Below are 18,214 nucleotides of genomic sequence, written 5' to 3'. Positions count from 1 at the left end.
GACACTACTAATACTTTTAACTACAAGTGCCAGAATGCCCTGCATCCAGGGCGGTTAGGGTATGCGGGGAGACGCTCAGGGTTGGATTCTACAACGCAAATTAAAGGAGTCAGAAACAAACAAAAAAAAAAATAAAATGCCAAATGTGCAGGAGCGCCACTTTTCCGTGTGAGGGGGGCAGCAGTTTTCGGCTTTTCTTTGCTCCCGGCTATAGAGGTTGCAGCGTTTTGCTGGATTCGGCGCCGGGTTCACCGTGTCGCTCACCGGCTGCGCGGAGCAGATCTGACGACCGCGGAGCGAAGCCTCCAAGGTGAAATAATCGGATAATCAATGAGAAACGTCTCGCGCCTCTTAGACGGCGGCTCGGGGCACGAGGGGTTAAATGCGATGTGGAACCGGTCGGAGCGCAGGGGAGCGGCGGCGGCATTAAATAAAGACCATTGTTCAGCTGCTGCCCCGGGATTCACCTCCTGAGAGTATAATAGAGCAGCCATGCACGCCAGCTCCTGCAGAACTACAACTCCCAGCAGCCTCCAACCTGCGGTGGCACAGCTGCTGCAAAATACCTCCCAGCTGCCCCCACAACGGCACGTCATCGAAGTAGGATAGGAGCTGTAGTTCAGCAAGAGCTGAAGCACCAGAGGTAGAGACAGAGATAGGAGGGTGCAAAACTACAACTCCCAGCATGCCCCTACAGTCGTTCATCAACAGCCGGTGAGCCACAGGCTGTCAGAGCATGCTGGGAGTTGTAGTTTTGCAACAGATTGAGAGTTACATGTCAAAAGCATGCTGGACATTGTGGTTCTCCAGTTATTGAAAAGCTATGACTCCTACCATGACCTGACCACTTGTAGCAAGACTACAATTCCCATAATGCCCCAGCCACCTACAACTTGTGTTTTTTTCAGGTTGACAGAGCATGCTGGGAGTTGTAGTTCCACAGCAGCTGGAGAACAGGGTTTTATCCTAGAAAAAGCTGCAGAATTCAGGCATGTGCCGGATTATCAGTGATTCTGGACTATAGGACTATTAACTCCAGACAAACTGCATGAACGTGGCCCATTGTGCACGGACCCGAAGAAAAATCATTTAACCCCCGACGTCAGCGCACGGATCAACAAAGACGGCCTTATGGATTTTTCTGGTGTGGATTCCCCTCTGCGACGTCTCCGTCCACCTGGCGAGATCCTGGGGACGGACGGACGGACGTCCTGCAGGTGGGGGCGATGAGGAGATTTCCAGGAATGATCCATAACCAGACACTTCTCACAGCTGAGGGTTTGTTACAACCACCTTACAAGGTGAAAGCATCAGCACAAATCGGTGATACACTGCTATCTACAATGATACAATGTAACAAACCCTCAGCTGCGCAGCGATGGGCTTATTTGGGACATTGCTTTAGTATCCCGTCCATAGATGTCCACCCTCTGCTCCCCTATTACTGCAGGACTAGTCAGATGGGCCATCAGTCTGGAAATACTGCAGGATCCAACGCCAGCAACAAAACAGCGCCACCCCTGTTCACAGGTAGCATATGGTACTGCAGCTTTGCCCCATTCGTTTACATATACCTGACAGGGGCGGCCGTGCTTTTGCAGGGCAGCAGCCATGCCCTTAAGATGCCCTGGGATCCATCATGGTCGGGGTGGCACGGGCACCGGCCGCTCAGACATTCAGGCAGGAGGCAGCAAATAACCAGGATTCTTGGCATGTCTTGGGTATTAGGAGACGCCCCATTTAATCAGCTGGGATAACGGGGAATTAAATGATTTGGCTTCATTTTCTTCCCCGAGACAGACATCTGGAGCAGATTAAGGTTTTGGGCAGATCAGGTCGTCACGCCGCCTCCTCCCCTCGCCCGGCTGCAGAGGGCATCTTGGTGTACGCTGCCAGAGACGGACAGACCAGCGACCGACAAACGTTACCAGACGCGTCGGATCGTCGGCCGCTGTCACTTGTCAAAGACGTTAACGCAAGTCACATGCGACTTTTTTTGCTGTCTATCCCTGGCCTCAGTCCACATTGTCTCGACAATAACCAGAAACAACCGTGTAATCTGTACATGGGTTATTCTTCTTGATGGCGTGTGGGGTCAGTCGGGCACCGTTAGTACCGGTCGGGCACCGTTAGTACCGGTCGGGCGATTGGTCTGGCGCTGCTGTCATTTTAATTTTCCGTTTTCTTTGGTGGTAACGCAAATGTGACCCCAGCCTAAACCACCTGCTTGTGTTAGGACTACAATGGAGTCAATTCAGTGACAGCTAGCAGAGGTCTTGAAAACACAGAATTACTTTAAAAAAAAAAAATAAAAAATTGACTACACATCCACTTAAAATGGCCTCATGAGGGGCACAATAGGATGCCAATGCTGTACAGACATCCCATATCACCCGCGCCAAAACTTCTCCAGCAGGCAATGGGTTACTAGTAATTGGTGTAAGTTAACGTCGGCCCTGCACAGACTGCGTCCTGACAAATCTCCTGTGAATTGTCTGGGGTTTCAGTAAAACACAAACATTTGGATTAGTACGGAGTTGTATGACACTTCTGTGGGCATGGACGGGCGCCGTGCCAGGGGGAGCCGAGCAGACGCCGTGTAACCAGAAGCCTCCCACACTGAGGAATCACTGGAGGAGGAGGAGGATGTAGCAGCTCGGATGAGGGTTGTAGTACAGTCTGAGACACTTGCATATATAGCAATTCCTGCCCAAACAAATCTCAGATGGACGAATGCCAAAATTAAGAAGTTTCTCCCCGATAATAGTGCTGATTTATGCCAACTTCTTCTCCAGTCACATCCAGAGCTGCACTCTGAATTTTGCTGCCTTGGTCTGTACAGTGTAAGCCGAGTCCACCTACGGCCGCAGGGCCCAGATAGATGGGTAAGACCCCGTGCCGGGTCTATGTGAAGCTCCGGATGTGACTGGAGTGTAAGATACAATTTTAGGATATGCAATCACTTTACTTTCGGGGGTCCACGTACTCAGAGCTGAAGCACAGAAAATGAACGGGAGGAAGTGGGCGCCACTGCACGACAAAAATCCAAAGGAAATCCAGTTTAAAACTTTTTCGGGACGGAGCAGCAAGTGAAAAATATGAATGCAGCGTGGGCGCCACCTGCTGGTCAAACTGCGCCATTGCGGTGCCATATGGAGAGGTTACACTCATGTCTTGTCCCAAAGTAACACTGCAAATATCGATCGGCTTAGATCAGCCAAATACGGCGAAAAGCGTCACACCCTGCCGGCGTCACCACCATTACCAGTTACCACAGCGACCTGCCGCCAACTGGCCAGACTGGCAGAGCCATATATTAGATAACATTGTATTTATTACAGGGCGCCCCGTCATGCTCTGTTGGACTGACCTGATCTGGTTATGCCCGGTCACCCCTTGATCAGGGGACCTGGCGGCAGCGTTCTGCACCGCGCTCTGGTGGCAGGACATGGAACCCGGAGCTGGCAGTACCAGGCACCGAGCTGACCTGAACTTTGTACAGACCCTTATCAGATCTCCATTAACCCCTGTCTGACAAGGCGGCCGTATCCCCCGATAATCCAATGCTCTCGGTCACCAATGGGGTGAGACAGGGCTAGCTCCAGGTCTCTGTGGGCCCCGGGCGAAAGAGTCTCAGTGGCCCCTTTAACAAATACCACGCTTCATGATGCACAGATACAGCAGATAAATAAATATATATAGTACAATGCAAAGATTTCACTTCTTACAATACATGAGTGATATCTATTGTAAATTCTACAATAGCTCAGAAACTAGTGAATCGCTCCATACAGAATAATGGCCCCCAAACTACGCTCTGCACAGAATACTGGCCCCAAAATAATGCCCCATGCAGGATGTCAACCCCCCCCCCCCTTATAATGCCCCATGCAGGATGTCAACCCCCCCCCCCCCTTATAATGCCCCATGCAGGATGTCAACCCCCCCCCCCTTTATAATGCCCCATGCAGGATGTCAACCCCCCCCCCTTTATAATGCCCCATGCAGGATGTCAACCCCCCCCCCCTTTATAATGCCCCATGCAGGATGTCAACCCCCCCCCCTTTATAATGCCCCATGCAGGATGTCAACCCCCCCCCCTTTATAATGCCCCATGCAGGATGTCAACCCCCCCCCCCCTTTATAATGCCCCATGCAGGATGTCAACCCCCCCCCCCTTTATAATGCCCCATGCAGGATGTCAACCCCCCCCCCCCCCTTTATAATGCCCCATGCAGGATGTCAACCCCCCCCCCCCCCTTTATAATGCCCCATGCAGGATGTCAACCCCCCCCCCCCTTTATAATGCCCCATGCAGGATGTCAACCCCCCCCCCCTTTATAATGCCCCATGCAGGATGTCAACCCCCCCCCCCTTTATAATGCCCCATGCAGGATGTCAACCCCCCCCCCCTTTATAATGCCCCATGCAGGATGTCATCTCTCCCCCCCCCCCCCTTACAATGCCCCATGCAGGATGTCATCTCTCCCCCCCCCTTATAATGCCCACGCCTCCATATACTAAAAACAAAAAAACAAATACTCACCTCACTCCTCACCTGCTGCCGCTGCTCTGGACTCCAGCGTCGCCGGCGTCTTGCCGCTCTGCGCTGTGACTGCTCAGGAGAGCGTGGTGTTAAGACGTCACCGCACCCTCTGACCTGAGACGTCACAGTGCAGCAGCCGCGGAAGACACAGGAGCTGCTGCGGAGGCACGGGGAGGGGCAAGTATTGTAGTATTGTGCCGGGGGGGGGAGCGGGCGCTGGCACCGCACCGCTCACGGGTCTCATAGCGCGCAGGGGTCCCCGACAGTGAGTGGGCCCCTCCGCCTGCTCAGGGCCCCAGCACTTGCCCGGGTGCCGACGCTGCCCCTGGGGTGAGGGGGGGGGGGGATTACGGCCCGGATTACTGGAAGCGCAAAAAGTAAAGGAAGCGGAGCACGTAAATCCAGATTATACGCCGCCCTCCAGACAAACAGCGGAGGCGTTATCTGATGTCCTTGGCATCAATGGTAGCGCATATAACTTTCACAAGTTCTTAAAGGAGAAAACAACCCAAAAGTATAAGGGGTAGGGATATTAAAGGGGAGGTCCAGCAAAAAAAAAATAAATACTAAAAGCAAGAACTTCCCTGCCATTCCAGCACTTCCACTCCGGCAGTCCCAGTAAATAATGTGCTCTACATGCATGAGACCACTGCAGCCCATCACTGAACTCAGCAGCCAGGTGCCGTATATGTGCAGGCGTCACCGCTGGGACCAGTGATTGGCTGCAGCGGTCTGATGCATGTACAGCACTAGTGAATAATGGGCCTCACTGGAGCAGAGGGAAACAAACAGGCGACTATAAATTATTTTATATTTCCTGCTTTTATACGTCCTGGACAAACTTTAAATAAGAGACTCGCACGTGAAATTTAAAAGGGGTGATATGTTAGTCAGAAAACCTCACACTTAAAAGGCAATTGCATTACTTCCTCCACTAGGGGGCGAACTATCAGCACTTAAGTCCTTTAATGACCTTAATAGGCTATGCTCCGGACTGCCCCCTAATGGCAGCAACATAATTTTTTGCTTGCCGCTATAGTTGTACTCTTAAAGCGAGGGGTTGGCCCACAAAGCATCGGTAGGTGATAAGTGTATGATAACTAGGGGGTCCGATCTATGGGACCCCCATTGTTCAGGAACCCAGTTCATTAAGTGAATGGAGCCTTTGTGAACATGTGCGACCGCCTCTATTCACGGTCCATAGGAGGGTGGTCGCAGCGGCCTCCCGTTCTAGTAGTCGGAGGGGGGTCTCAGAATCCCCAGCGACTATACATTTATCATCTGAAGGATTTATGGGACAACCCCTTAAAACGTGAGACGTCAGACAATTTCACTGGAAGACCCTCCACTAATAATCTGAGGCCTCTTACCTTCTCAGCCGACTCCTCTCCAGACAGATAGGAGGCGCTGCACATCTCCAGGGCGGCAGTGGCCGTGTAGGCGTCAGTGGTGGACGAGGAGCGTGGGCGTCCTGGATAGGCGAGGACGGCCATGATATCCTGAGCTGATCGCCGGCCGATCTGCGGACTCCCCCGCGTCGTCTTGCCTTTGCGGTTCTGCTGCAGGCCGCTTCCTCTCCTGACTTTCGGAGGGGCCCGGATCTGCTGCAGGACACGATTCAGGGCGGTGGGCTGAGCGCTTGCATCCGATTCCTGAACCTGGGACTGATCCGGTTCTGGTTCCGGCTCAGGCTGGGCTTGTGACACGTCATGGGGCGAGACAGACGAGCGGCGCCTCTGATGCTGAAACAAGTGCTTCAGGCCCTGGCCGATCACATTGATGTTATCGAAGTGCGAGCCCTTGGGGGCCTTCTGCTCGCCGTCCACCAGCCTCTTGCACTCGTTACCCCCAGGGTCCGCATCATCGCAGAGGCTGTCGCTGCCGGGGGTCTCCATCAGAAAACATCAACCATGCCCTCTTCCCCTCCCCAAATCTCCGGTGCGCAGGTCGCTGGTTGGGCGTCGTCCTCCGAGGAAGTTACTTTAACTTGAAGTGGATGGAGTAGGCCCCCAAGACCCGTGGGGACGGGCGTAGGGAAGTCATAAGAGTCGGTGTCAGCGCTCCGCGGAGATCTGCTGCTTTATAACCGCTACCAAATCTGCAAAAAGATGGAAACAAGATGTGGGTAAACATGAAAGAGGGGTGCGGTCCCCCGACATCCTCAGTAGGTAAAACCAACCTCTCCAGTAGGTAAAACCAACCTCTCCATCACCCTACCCCAATCCTTGACTGCACTCTGCGTCTTACTTACGTGTAGCCGGTGACTGCGGCTGGACATCTAGTACGGCCTGTAGCCTCCCATGAGAAGAAGCCCCCCGACGTCTGGAGCCGTCACTGTATGGACAAGAATCACAAGTAAATGACTTAACATATATGTCCCGATGACAACACTTCCGGCATGACATGCTCATTCCCATTTCATCATGAGGAGACGGCTGGGGGGGACGGAGCCCCAACAGGACGGACGCGGATCCAACTGTGACCAGGCAGAACTGTCAGAGGACAGGATAGGAGGTGTTATCCTGCAGGCGCCAGTGCAATACGTGTCCGTTTGATGAAATCCATTAATAATTGCCGTTCTCACGAAGGATTAGTTAGAGACGAGCAAATATTGGAGCAGCGATAACGGCAGAGCCGAGCGCGGCCTAATCCAAGGGCAACTGTGCCGCTGCGGAGCGCGCAGCTAATAGCACAGGACAGATCTGGCTCACCGCTCCGGGCCGTGCTTGCATGCATATTTTATGTTATATTTATACCCTTTATTACGTGCGGATCAGTCTGGCAACGCTTAACCCTAAACTGACCGGGAGCCGCCTATCTGAAGGGGGGGGGGGGATAAATCGGAGCCTTAAAGCTCCCCATAAACAGCACCACTCAGTCCCTGGACATCAGACAAGAATGGCGCCATTTGTGTCACATACGTCTCCTTTAAAAGGGATTGTTTGACAATGGATGTTTGTTGTGGTTGGGCAGTGGGTCCCCAATCTGAAGATATAGATGAGCCCCTCCATAGGATCAATATCAGAGCGGTGGTGGGGGTCTGACCCCGGCAGCCCACCGATCAGCAGGTAGTGGTCAATCTCAGACCTGGCGCCAGTAACCAAGTCCTGGACAAACCCCTTCTACAGAAGTCAGCAATGAAAAAAAACAAAATGTACATCTGCCAGACAGTCAATACTCGTGAGGCATCTCCCCTGTTCATCCTGTGCTGCCCGTTTCATGAATGCAATGCAATAACTACAGTAAAGAGTGACAGCGAAGAGCCTGTGTGATACCTACGGGCACCGTCATGGCGGCTGATCCTATTAATAGCAGCTGCAGTTACACGGTGACGCCGCGTACAAGGGCTGTGAGGATTTACCAGCCGAGGTGTAGAAAAGAGAGAAAACAGTCAGAAAGAACAGGAGAAAAAAAAAAAAAAAAAAAATGTTTTGTGCCAGCTGAGTGGGACGGCAGCGTCGCCCTCCCCCGGAGCAGCAAGGAGGAGAACGACTGGAGGAATGTGCAGGCAGAACAGACGCAGCTACACCAGCAAGGAACCCGGGGAGACCGGCGGCAGAAAAACAACGAGCCGCCCGCCGGGAATAACACCAGGAGCCGGAGCGGGGCACTACAAGTCCCAGGACGACTCGTCAGATCCCGCACATCTCATGTCACCGCCGCAGACAGATCAATCGTTTATGCCATCAACTGATACAATCTCTAATGTAGTTTCACATAAATAACATTTTCAAGATCTCTGCTGGCTGTCAGGGAGTAGAAACAATAAAAAATAAAAATACAATATATTAATAAATCACACAGCTGAGGGTCTGTAACATTTGTATCCAGGCATGAAAAACGGATGTCCGGCTGATACAATGTATCACTCTGGAGGACGGGCTGGACTGGACACAACTGTACCAAACCCTCAGCTGTGAGGCTCCCGCTGCTCACAATGAACACTGCTAAATAAGAATTGCCGCTGAAGGTTTGTTACAGTGTATCCAAATCTGGAAGGATAACAGATACAGTCATGAGAGCGGATGTCTAATGGGCAGTGCCTACCTCCGCTACAATGTCTGAAGCTTTTACTTCCTCATCAGGCACTATAATATATATATATATCTCTATCTATCTATATCTATCTATCTATATCCTCCATGCTTTACACTGCAGCTCTGCGAGAAGGCCAGTACATACAGCAAGGACTTGGGGTGCACGTTAAGCAATGCATTGTCCGTCGCTGCCTTCCACAATATCCCTTTAAGCAATAGCCACCTGTCTCACCTGAGGAGCGCAATCACCATCAGCCCTCTAACAAGTCTTCCTGCAAAACTGCAGGAAAATAGAGCCAACTCCACCTGTCCGCCACGACTGGCAAGGGTTAAACTGCTCTGTCCCAGGTTAGCCGGTCAGATTAGGGAATAGAAAGCAATGATTTAGTGAGAACAGGCCGGACCGGTTATTCCAGCGCTGGCTGCTGCGCCAAAAGAAACAAAAAAAAGAACAAACTGAAAAAGGATCGATGAACCGCGGAGCTCGGATGCCCTGCGATCGGCGGTGAGAGACGCTCATCTGCAGCGAGGTCAGCGCGGACGTCCGCATTAACGAGACGGGAACCAGAAATAACCCGGGCGGCGAGCAGGGATCAGTACAGGAAGCGGATCAGGATCTGCCCCGTGTGCAGGGATCAGCGGCCAGCAAGCACGGGGTTAACAAGGCAAGAGATTAAAGGGTTTAGTAGGAATATTAAAAAAGATTTTTTTTTTCAATGACAGCAGAAAATGTAACTGACAGACCGGAGGAGAGGCCACATGACCGCCACCACCGAGAAGAATCCACCACGCCCGACAGCACAGACAAGAGCGCACCGAAAATTTTTTTTTTTTTGCAACAAAGTTCTGCAACTTTTTAATTTTCCTCTTGTTTCAATAACTTTCTTACTGTCACTGAATCAAGTCACTTCAGTTTATATCCAGAGGTAGATCTAGGCAAAAGACTTCACAGGAGCCTGTTCCGGCCGCCATGTCAGCAGCCTGCGGCTGGATAAAGCTTCCATGTCCTGGCATCCCGGCAAGAAAAAGAAAAGCCTCACAGGTCTCTGGTGTAGCAGTCGTGGACCACCGACGTGGCTGCAGAAAAAGGGGCCTGAACATCTATTTTTTTCTCAACTCAAACAGATACCCAACCTGGCCTTATATTTTTCACAGCTGAAGGTTTGTTACAGTGTCTCCAGCCTAAATGTTACTCAACAGTACAAACCTCTCTGCCCCTGATAGGTTGGCAAAAAAAAAAGCATTTGTGTGGGCACATCTATCAGCATTACCAGGCCAGACAGGTTAGGGCACAGAGGATTGGTTAGACTAGATGCAACTGTAGCAGCCCCACAGCTGTGAGAAATAGGTTTTAGACTATGAATGTAATTAGGAAGGTTTCCTTTAGCAGCAGCAGCAAGCAGAGAGCTTGAAAATTGAGGAATTAAACTACACAACACCAATGTGTGGGAAACACCTCTCAGTATGCCTACCCCAGCGCCACCAGGAGGCATAGCCTACCCCAGCGCCACCAGGTTTGGTTAACCCCCTTATGTACAAGCTTTATCTGACGTCATACCTGCCTGTCACCAGCACCATAGATCAAACATCCGCCCTGACATTTGCTCCATTACATAAATTAGAAAGTGTGACAAGATACACTAACCCCGCGGTGACTATGGTGGGGTTTCCTGGCAGCTTTTGCCGTAGATCTGGATACACAACGTGTGCCGATGCCGGATCCCACGCTCTTCCCCGGAGCAGTCTGCTCCTGGCAGGTCCCGTCGCTCATTGCGGCTCCCCAGCGCTGCCACGTTACAGCAAACGGAGGGGACATGTGCTTGGCGGGGACTGCAGATCCCACGTCGGACCGGCTGTCCATTTACAGCTCCTCTTACAAACGGGAGCTTTCTGGTTTCTTTTTACCCCCGCGTAACAATCACATCGTACTGATCAATGCTTGATGAAATCACAACCAGCACGCATTACTACACCTGCTCGCAGCAGACGTCCTGCAGGTTTAGGGGCCCAGCAGCCTGGAAGCGGAAAAACTAGAAGAACTAGAGTTGGTTAAAACAGATTTTTGCAAAAGTGAAAACCACAACCCCAAAAAAAAAAAAGTTGCACTATGAAGTGTAATAGCAGCCCTCCGATTCTGCCCCTGCGCCTCACAATGGTACTGGCATGGTACTCATGAAGCAGGAGGCTCAGGATGAACAATATAAATGCATTGAACTCCACCGGCACATCTGGGATTTTTACACCAGGTAGAGGAGCGGGGAATAGTCTACTTACATGGGACCCACAGATCACTGTTAATCACATCCACTGGGCGACAGCTTTTACCAAATGTCTCAACGGGAAGGACGACACAATGAGGACGGCAGAGCGACCACAGAACAAGATTAGGCTGCGGCCGCGTAATGGGAAAAATTACCCTAAGGAATCGCAGAGGAAAAGAGCGAGCAGATCACATCTGGCTACAGAGGGCAATGACCCAGAGAACGGTACGGTCACTGCATGGAGGGGGCAGAACCCTTAAAGAGGGTCCCATCTTCTACATGTTGTGCCACTAGGAATGGAGAGGTGGGTGCAGGCGAACATATGGCTGTCGGGACAGGACCCCATTCTTGTATAAGCCAGATTATAGACAGTGGTCTCCAGACTGCTATAAAACTACAACTACCAGCATGCGAGGACAGCCAACTTGGGGGCACGCTGGAAGTTGTAGTGTCAGACAGCTATAGGGCCACAATATTGAGAGCACGGCTTTACTTGTTCATCTTCCCATAGGAAACATATCAGAACCAAAGAGACCATACGGAGGGGTCCGGAGGGCATTAGCAGAGATCAGCCCAGGTTTTTTTGGACGCAATTTCTACAGGACTGTTGGAAGGAATTTGGGGAAATCTCCCTCCTGACCCAAGTTCAGTTGTGTACTTGCTCTGATACCTTGTATCAGTCTGGGGGTCCGGGATGTTTAGAGCAGAACTGGATACAATTGTAGCAAACATCGGAAGTATTCAGTCCCTGGACTGTAACGAGAAGGTTTCCAGCAAGCAGAGATCTTGAGAACTATGCAGGATTAATACACAAAGTCTTATTGGAAAGCTGCAGGACTTTTCATTATGTAATGATCCTTTATTGTAGAGGATTCCTGCAGGGATTGGACTCTCACCGCAGCACAATCAGCGGGAATAGCCCCCGATCCCACCCATAATGGAGGCCGAGTGTTAATCAATAGGAGAGTTTATGGAACATTAAAAAGGAAGGAAACCCCGGGGAGCGGTCCAGCCCCGACTAATGGAATGATGGAGGGTCAGAGGCCGCACAGATGTCAGCGAGACGCAACACTCAAGGCCTTATGGGAAAAAAAAAAAAGTCTCCATTTAAAGGAGCCAGCACCACAAAAATGCACAGTTCTCTCCTAATGTCATTCTGTATCTGGGAAAGATGGGTGACCACCAATATAATGGAGTGTCCCCCTAACGCCAAGACTGCAGGATATAGGGGTAAGTGATGCATCAGAATCAGTTATAAGAGTCTCCCCTAAAAGTAAAAATACAGCCTCAATGGAAAGCAGCGGCCACATTGGTGCCGGCAAACCCACCCCCTCAAAGAAGCGGCAGCCACATTGGGAGAGTTAGGGGGCCTCTGCTTCTTTTGGGGGTGTAGGGATGGTACTAGTGCAGTTGCCGATTCTTTGCGGAGTGATAACTAATGTAGCTGCTTTTTTTTGTGGGGGGAGGTGGGGGTGGCTGCTGCATTAGTGCCACCACCTCACTCCCCCAAAGAAGTAGCAAACAAATTACCATCCCTGCACCCCCAAATGTAGCAGAGGTTCCATTAATGGCTGCTTTTTTGGGGGGTGAAGGTGTGGCACCAGTTACCACCCCTTCACTCCCCCAAAGAATTGGCAACCACACTAGTACCATCCCTACACCCCCAAAAGAAGCAGAGGCCTCCCTAACTCTCCCAATGTGGCTGCTGCTTCTTTGGTGCTACCCCCATTAGTGCCACCCCCTACACCCCCAGAACAAGTGGTGGCAGCCACAATTGCGACAGGCAGCGCCGGCAGCCACATAGGCCGTAGTGATGCAGCACGATGCTCTATGGACGCCTTCCCATCAGACCTCGTGTCACTGCAGATGGAGCAGAACTATATTCGGGTTTTTTAATAATCCTGTTTACACAGCAATTTGTTATCTTCCTGGACCAGAGGAACAGATATAAACTTAAATCAATGCTGGGTGGGCACGCTGCCAGTCGGGGACTATTAGACGACTGGTAAAATGGAAACGTCAGCTGGAAACCCGGCGAATGGAAATAGGGAAGCGGTGGTAGCAGGGAAGAGGGGGCTCTAGACTGCGGGGTATGGGTTTACAAAACATGATCTGAATCTAAGGCCGAATTCAGATGTCGTCTTGTGAACAGCAGGTAACATTTTTAAAGGGAAAACTACATCTTAAGGGATCATTTTCACCACTTTTTTCCTTTATGAGCCATTCTTGTCCACAGTAAGTCAGGCATGGGACCACGTTGTCTGGGCAGAACTGCAGTCGATACCCAGAAGATGTGGAGCAAGCTGCAGTGTAGCCCAGGGCTATACTGGGGTCCAAATTTAAGGGGCTCTCAACCAATATCATAGCCATTTCAGCTCCCAGGGGGTTTGGCCACCCAGCTTTCGGGAAAAAAAAAAAACCCTGTCAGTCTGCAATTCTACACCAGAGCATATCGCCTCTCAGGCCTCTAGGAAAGCAGGGTGACAGCTGCTGAGCTGTAAAGTCAGACATAATGGGATATTTCTCCTTCTCCCCCACAGACTCCTACAGATCAAGGGTGACTCCGGTGCGACCACGGATTTGCAAAACGTAAAATGGCCTTTGAGGAGGTAAATGGATTTTCCGTATAGAGTAACAGTAAATCTGCAGTTATCTGCTCCTTGCTCTGTCGGTGAATGCGGATTTAATGGCTCTCGCTGCAAAACAGGAGATGTATAAAAATAGAACAGAGCCAGCGTCCTTCACGCTGGAAGACAGGCAATGCTGGGAAAATGCAGTTAAGAGCAAGAGGCAGCCTGGGTGCCTGGAGGAGCCGTGACCCCCAACGAGGCATGGTGACCGCACTACACAACCAGAATCAGGGAGATCGGGGGTCTCCAATGTGCCGACCCTGCGGTAAATCCGTCCTACATCAACCTAATTGCAGCAAGTGCGGGGGCAATCTGTGTTGGTGCGGTGATGACGAGGCGGCACGCATTTCAGAGATCTTGTAAATGGAGGTGAAAAAAAAAAGAAGTTCTTAATGAGGTCGGTCAGTGCAAAACATCATGGGTCAGCGACCTAAAGGGCATTATCCCCTAGACTGCTCCTCCTGAAGGGTATTCTCATATCAAACATGTCAGATGTGGAGCGGCGGCACACGGGCGGCTCTCCATTCACTTCTACGGAGCTAAAAAAATATATATAAAAGATCCTGTAATGAAACGTTTTGCAACGTTCTTTTAGACTTGTAGCTTCACTTTCCCCTTAGCGAGACCTCTGTTTGCTTTCGGGACCCTTCTTGTCAACATCCAGAGACTGAAAACCTGATCTCTTGCTTCTTCCAGCTGGTACAATGTATCCAGTGCAGACAACCCCCCAGACTGATACATTGTAACAAACTATCAGGAGGGAGATTCATGTTGCTGATGCTTTTTAGGTCAGAGGACGGTTTAGACTTGATACAGATGTAACAAACCCTCAGCTGTGAGTAGAAGGTCAGGAAGGGTTTTAGTCCCTGGAATTAAAATAGGTCAATAAAATCCCAAATTCTGCAGGAGGAATATAGAGAACGCGGACCGGTCTTTGCCGTGTGGGAAAATCCGACATTAGGCCACGATTCTAGATAAATGTAAACCCCATTTATACCATTCACTTCCCAGTTTCTCTTCCTGCTGTAAATCCCCCTGGCTGAAAAAGCCTCACAGATGGGTATTAGTAATTATGCAACGTACTTAGAGAAGGAGACAGAGTCCGCGTTGCAAAGAGCCCCCCTTGGATGCTGAGCATGTACGAGTACCCAGAAGACCCCGCGTGGCAGGGTATACCTCTCACCGAGCCCCTCCCTGTAATTAGTGCCGATCATGTACACTGATACACAGTAACGAGGCGACTGCTAATTAATACAAAAAGGTATAAAAAAAAAAAAATAACTGCCATCTTGTCAAACAGGCCCTGTAGATTAAAGGGTCCTCCAAGAAAGACCGGACCACCTAACAAGAGAAGGGGAGAATATACTCTGCTCCATCAGGAAAAGTTTTGCAACTTTCTCATATCCTTTATGATCCATTAACTCGTCATGTCCAAGATCTCCGCTTGCTGTCTGTGATTGGAAACCATCTAGATCTTGATTTTAAATCTGCTGAACTTTGTTACAATGTATCGGAGTGGACAAAAAGTCATTAGCTTGAAGTCAAAGTTTATAATTCTGTTCCTGATCTGTAAATCTATACCGTCACTGGGAGAAGTCCTAGAAGCAATGCCAGGCAGCGTCTATAGGCTCCCGCCACGCCGTACACCCACTCCTGTTCTGCTGTGCACATAGCCAGATGCAAAACTTGCATCAGACCCCCAGCCCACCTAACCACAACTCTCATGAACTATTCATAGCAGAGGTCACCGCAGATCAGTACTGCCCCCCTGTGGCAGCACTGCTGACCTCTCGGATCCAGTACAGGGATCTACTTGGTTGTCAATGACAACTACTACAAATTAGTAATCATTAGAGACTTTACCTATGGACAACTCCTTTAAGAAGTCACAGAGACGCACCTGTAGTTGCAATAGTTATCTTCCCTGGTCGCAGTTTTCAGCGTGTCCCCCGCTTATCCAGATACCGTAAACAATGAGGGAATGAAAACCCCACACGTGCCCTACAGCGCAGCTCCCAGCCCCACGAGAAAGGCAGCAAACGTGTCTCTAAGATACGGAGCCTGGCACCGGCCCAGATCTCCATTTGTCATCTATGCAGATTTGGTGCGAGGAGGAGGAAGAAAGAAAATCTACATAACCGAGACGGGTGAAAAACGGGTGCCGCTCAGAGTGCTGCACCACGTCAGCGGTATCAGACGGGAACCTAGTGGCTGCAGAGGAGAAACCCATTGTATTAGTATATAGCCAGACTGAGGGGGCATGAACATCAACCCCTCCTTTACTCCCGTTAAAAGAACAGTGGTGTTCAACTGTTGCAAAACTACAACTCCCAACACGTCCCTACAACCTGCCACTAAACTACATACAACACTCAGCATGCCTTTAGCCTGTAGCTGAGGCTCTTTAACTGTTGCAAAACTACAACTCCCAGCATGCCCTACAGGCCTGCAGCTAAGGCTCCTTTGTTTTTCTAAAAGCTAACACCCAACATTGCCCGACTGTTTGCAGTAATTCAGCAGTTGCAGAGCTACAAATCCCAGAAGTCCTTGGAACAAACCTGCTGAGAGTTGTACTTTTGCAACAGCTGGAGAACTACAGATTGGGGTGCACTGGTAAAAGGAGAAATGTGGCCTCACCCCCCCCCCCTCCCATGCCAGACGGGAAGGACGAGGCTTATGGGATAACCACCTGCCGCTCCCTGCCATGCGTGCACAGATCTGCTTCCCTGTGCCCAGCGACCGTTCATATCTGCTGCCAGAGCGCATAGTCTGTGTGTGATTGCCCACTCAATGATGCCAGGTCCTGCAAGTGGGGGTCCACTTTAGTTATATGTCCCCCCCCTGCAGGGAGGGAGGGAGTGTGTCCTTACTACATCCTAGGCCTGCAGAAGGGGAGCACTGTGGTTATATTTCCCCCTGAAGGATGGGGGCCCTCAATACATCCCATCCCCTAGTCCCGCAGGAGGGGTGCACTGTGGTTATACGTCCCTCCTACAGGATTGGTTGTTTGTTTTAACTGTATCCCATCCGCCAGTTCTGTAAGAGGGGTGCGCTTTAGTTATATGTCCCCCCCTGCAGGGAAGGAGGGAGTGAGTGTGTCCTTACTACATCCTAGGCCTGCAGAAGGGGAGCACTGTGGTTATATGTCCCCCTGAAGGATGGGGGCCCTCAATACATCCCATCCCCTAGTCCCGCAGGAGGGGTGCACTGTGGTTATATGTCCCTCCTGCGGGATTGGTTGTTTTTTTTAACTGTATCCCATCCGCCAGTCTTGTAGGAGGGGTGAGCTTTAGTTATATGCCTCCCTCCAGGATAAGGGGGGTCCTTACTAAATCCCATCCCCTAGTCATACAGGAGGGGTGCGCTTTAGTTATATGCCCCCCCCCCTTTGCAGGATAAGGGGGGGGGGTCCTTACTGCATCCCACCTCCTAGGACTCCCACAATCACTGCCCTGCGCCTTCAGCCCCCGGTGAAGGTTTTTTCGGGCTGTATTCACACCTGTCAGCGGTCTGCCTCGGCTCGTACGTGCAGCAGGTGCTCTACCAGGAGGGTCCTCACCCCCCACCCGGGAATATTCCCTGGTGCCCCCTCCACACTCAGCGCTGCACCGTTACCTGCGCGTTTCATTCCTCCATCACTTTCCAGACCTCCGCTTGCTGTCAACGAAGGGGGAAGTCAGTGCAGAGACGTCATAGCAACTGTAACACTCTGCTGCGAGAGGTATTGGGGGTCAATCAGTAAAGACACGCGCAAGTATCCCAAAAATGTCACAACATGACCCTATTGGACGCCGCTGGGGGGCTCATGTGAGGGACACATATTACCAGTGCTTGGGGAACTACAAGCCCCAGAACGCCCGCCTCGGCCACTAAATGGTAGGCATGCTGGGACTTGTAGTCCCACACAGCTGGGGAGCGCCTCAGGTTGCCCGGACATCCCGCCTCCCCCCGCAGGTGCACAGACATTACCTGGAGCTGGGGAGGTGACCGGCCGCGGCGGCTCCACACGGCAGCTGCACCCGCCGGGATGACACTGAGTGCGGAGCGGCACCAGCAGCGGCTCCTGCCGGGAGAAGTCACGCCCGCTCCCCCTCAGCCGGCGTTCTGCGTCATGACGCACAGGCGTGTCTTGCAGCTACTGGGCGTGCCTAATAGCACAAGCCACACCCACTATGATCATAGACACGCCTTCCTCAGGCTTAATCAGCGAGGAGTGGGCGGGGACAGCGCTGGCTATAAAAGCAAGAGACACCTGCTGTACCAACAGCCGCCGCTAGAGGCAATGAGGGAACAGTATACATTATACAGCAGTGGCCAAAAGTTTTCAGACTGACACAAGTTTCTGCAGGGCCAGGAAAGAGTTCTTGGTGCCCTGAGCAGATGAGGCCAATGCCTCCCCCCAGACAAAGCACTGGTCAGGTAACAAGCTCTGATGACTCCTTCCACTATAGAGTTTACCTTTTTCTCCAAAAAAATACCAGAAAAAGTAAAAAAAAAAGTGATGTACTTTCTAGGCGAGGCTCAATAGGGAAAGTCAACGCTATAGAATCATTCATTGTCTGTAGACCATTTACACAGGGACTAATGGCGAGATTCATCCCCGATGTCCTATATTTTATATGTCAGAACCGAGGACAGTCATGGAAACTAATCTTGAGTATAATGGAGGTTTGAATTAAAGGTAGCGGATACCCCAATAGAAGCTAAACAGACCCCGCTATACAGTAGATGAAGGGATAC

The 18,214-nt window shown here is 51.1% G+C and overlaps 1 protein-coding gene across 3 annotated transcripts in view; it reads right to left on the bottom strand.

Annotated features, from left to right (window-relative positions):
• TMCC1 (transmembrane and coiled-coil domain family 1) overlaps nt 1-17,599 on the bottom strand; it is a 46,787-nt gene extending 29,188 nt beyond the window's left edge. Inside the window, exons 1-3 of one of the 3 annotated variants that reach the window (XM_073644993.1) lie at nt 17,444-17,599; nt 6,798-6,880; nt 5,917-6,644 (exon numbers count right to left, since the gene is read on the bottom strand). In XM_073644993.1, the coding sequence (XP_073501094.1) occupies nt 5,917-6,441 (525 nt within the window). In that variant the 5' untranslated portion in view covers nt 6,442-6,644; nt 6,798-6,880; nt 17,444-17,599. Of the gene's footprint in view, nt 1-5,916; nt 6,645-6,797; nt 6,881-8,815; nt 9,131-15,374; nt 15,394-17,443 lie in introns of those variants that run through there. The other 2 variants (XM_073644995.1, XM_073644994.1) reach the window with 2 other exon arrangements.
• Between the last annotated feature and the right edge of the window lie 615 nt (nt 17,600-18,214).

This window comes from Phyllobates terribilis, unplaced genomic scaffold, assembly GCF_046119375.1.
Source record: "Phyllobates terribilis strain yellow unplaced genomic scaffold, ASM4611937v1 Scaffold_8__6_contigs__length_399053987, whole genome shotgun sequence".
In the NCBI taxonomy this organism is placed as follows: domain Eukaryota; kingdom Metazoa; phylum Chordata; class Amphibia; order Anura; family Dendrobatidae; genus Phyllobates; species Phyllobates terribilis.
This window is presented reverse-complemented; position numbering and strand designations above follow the sequence as displayed.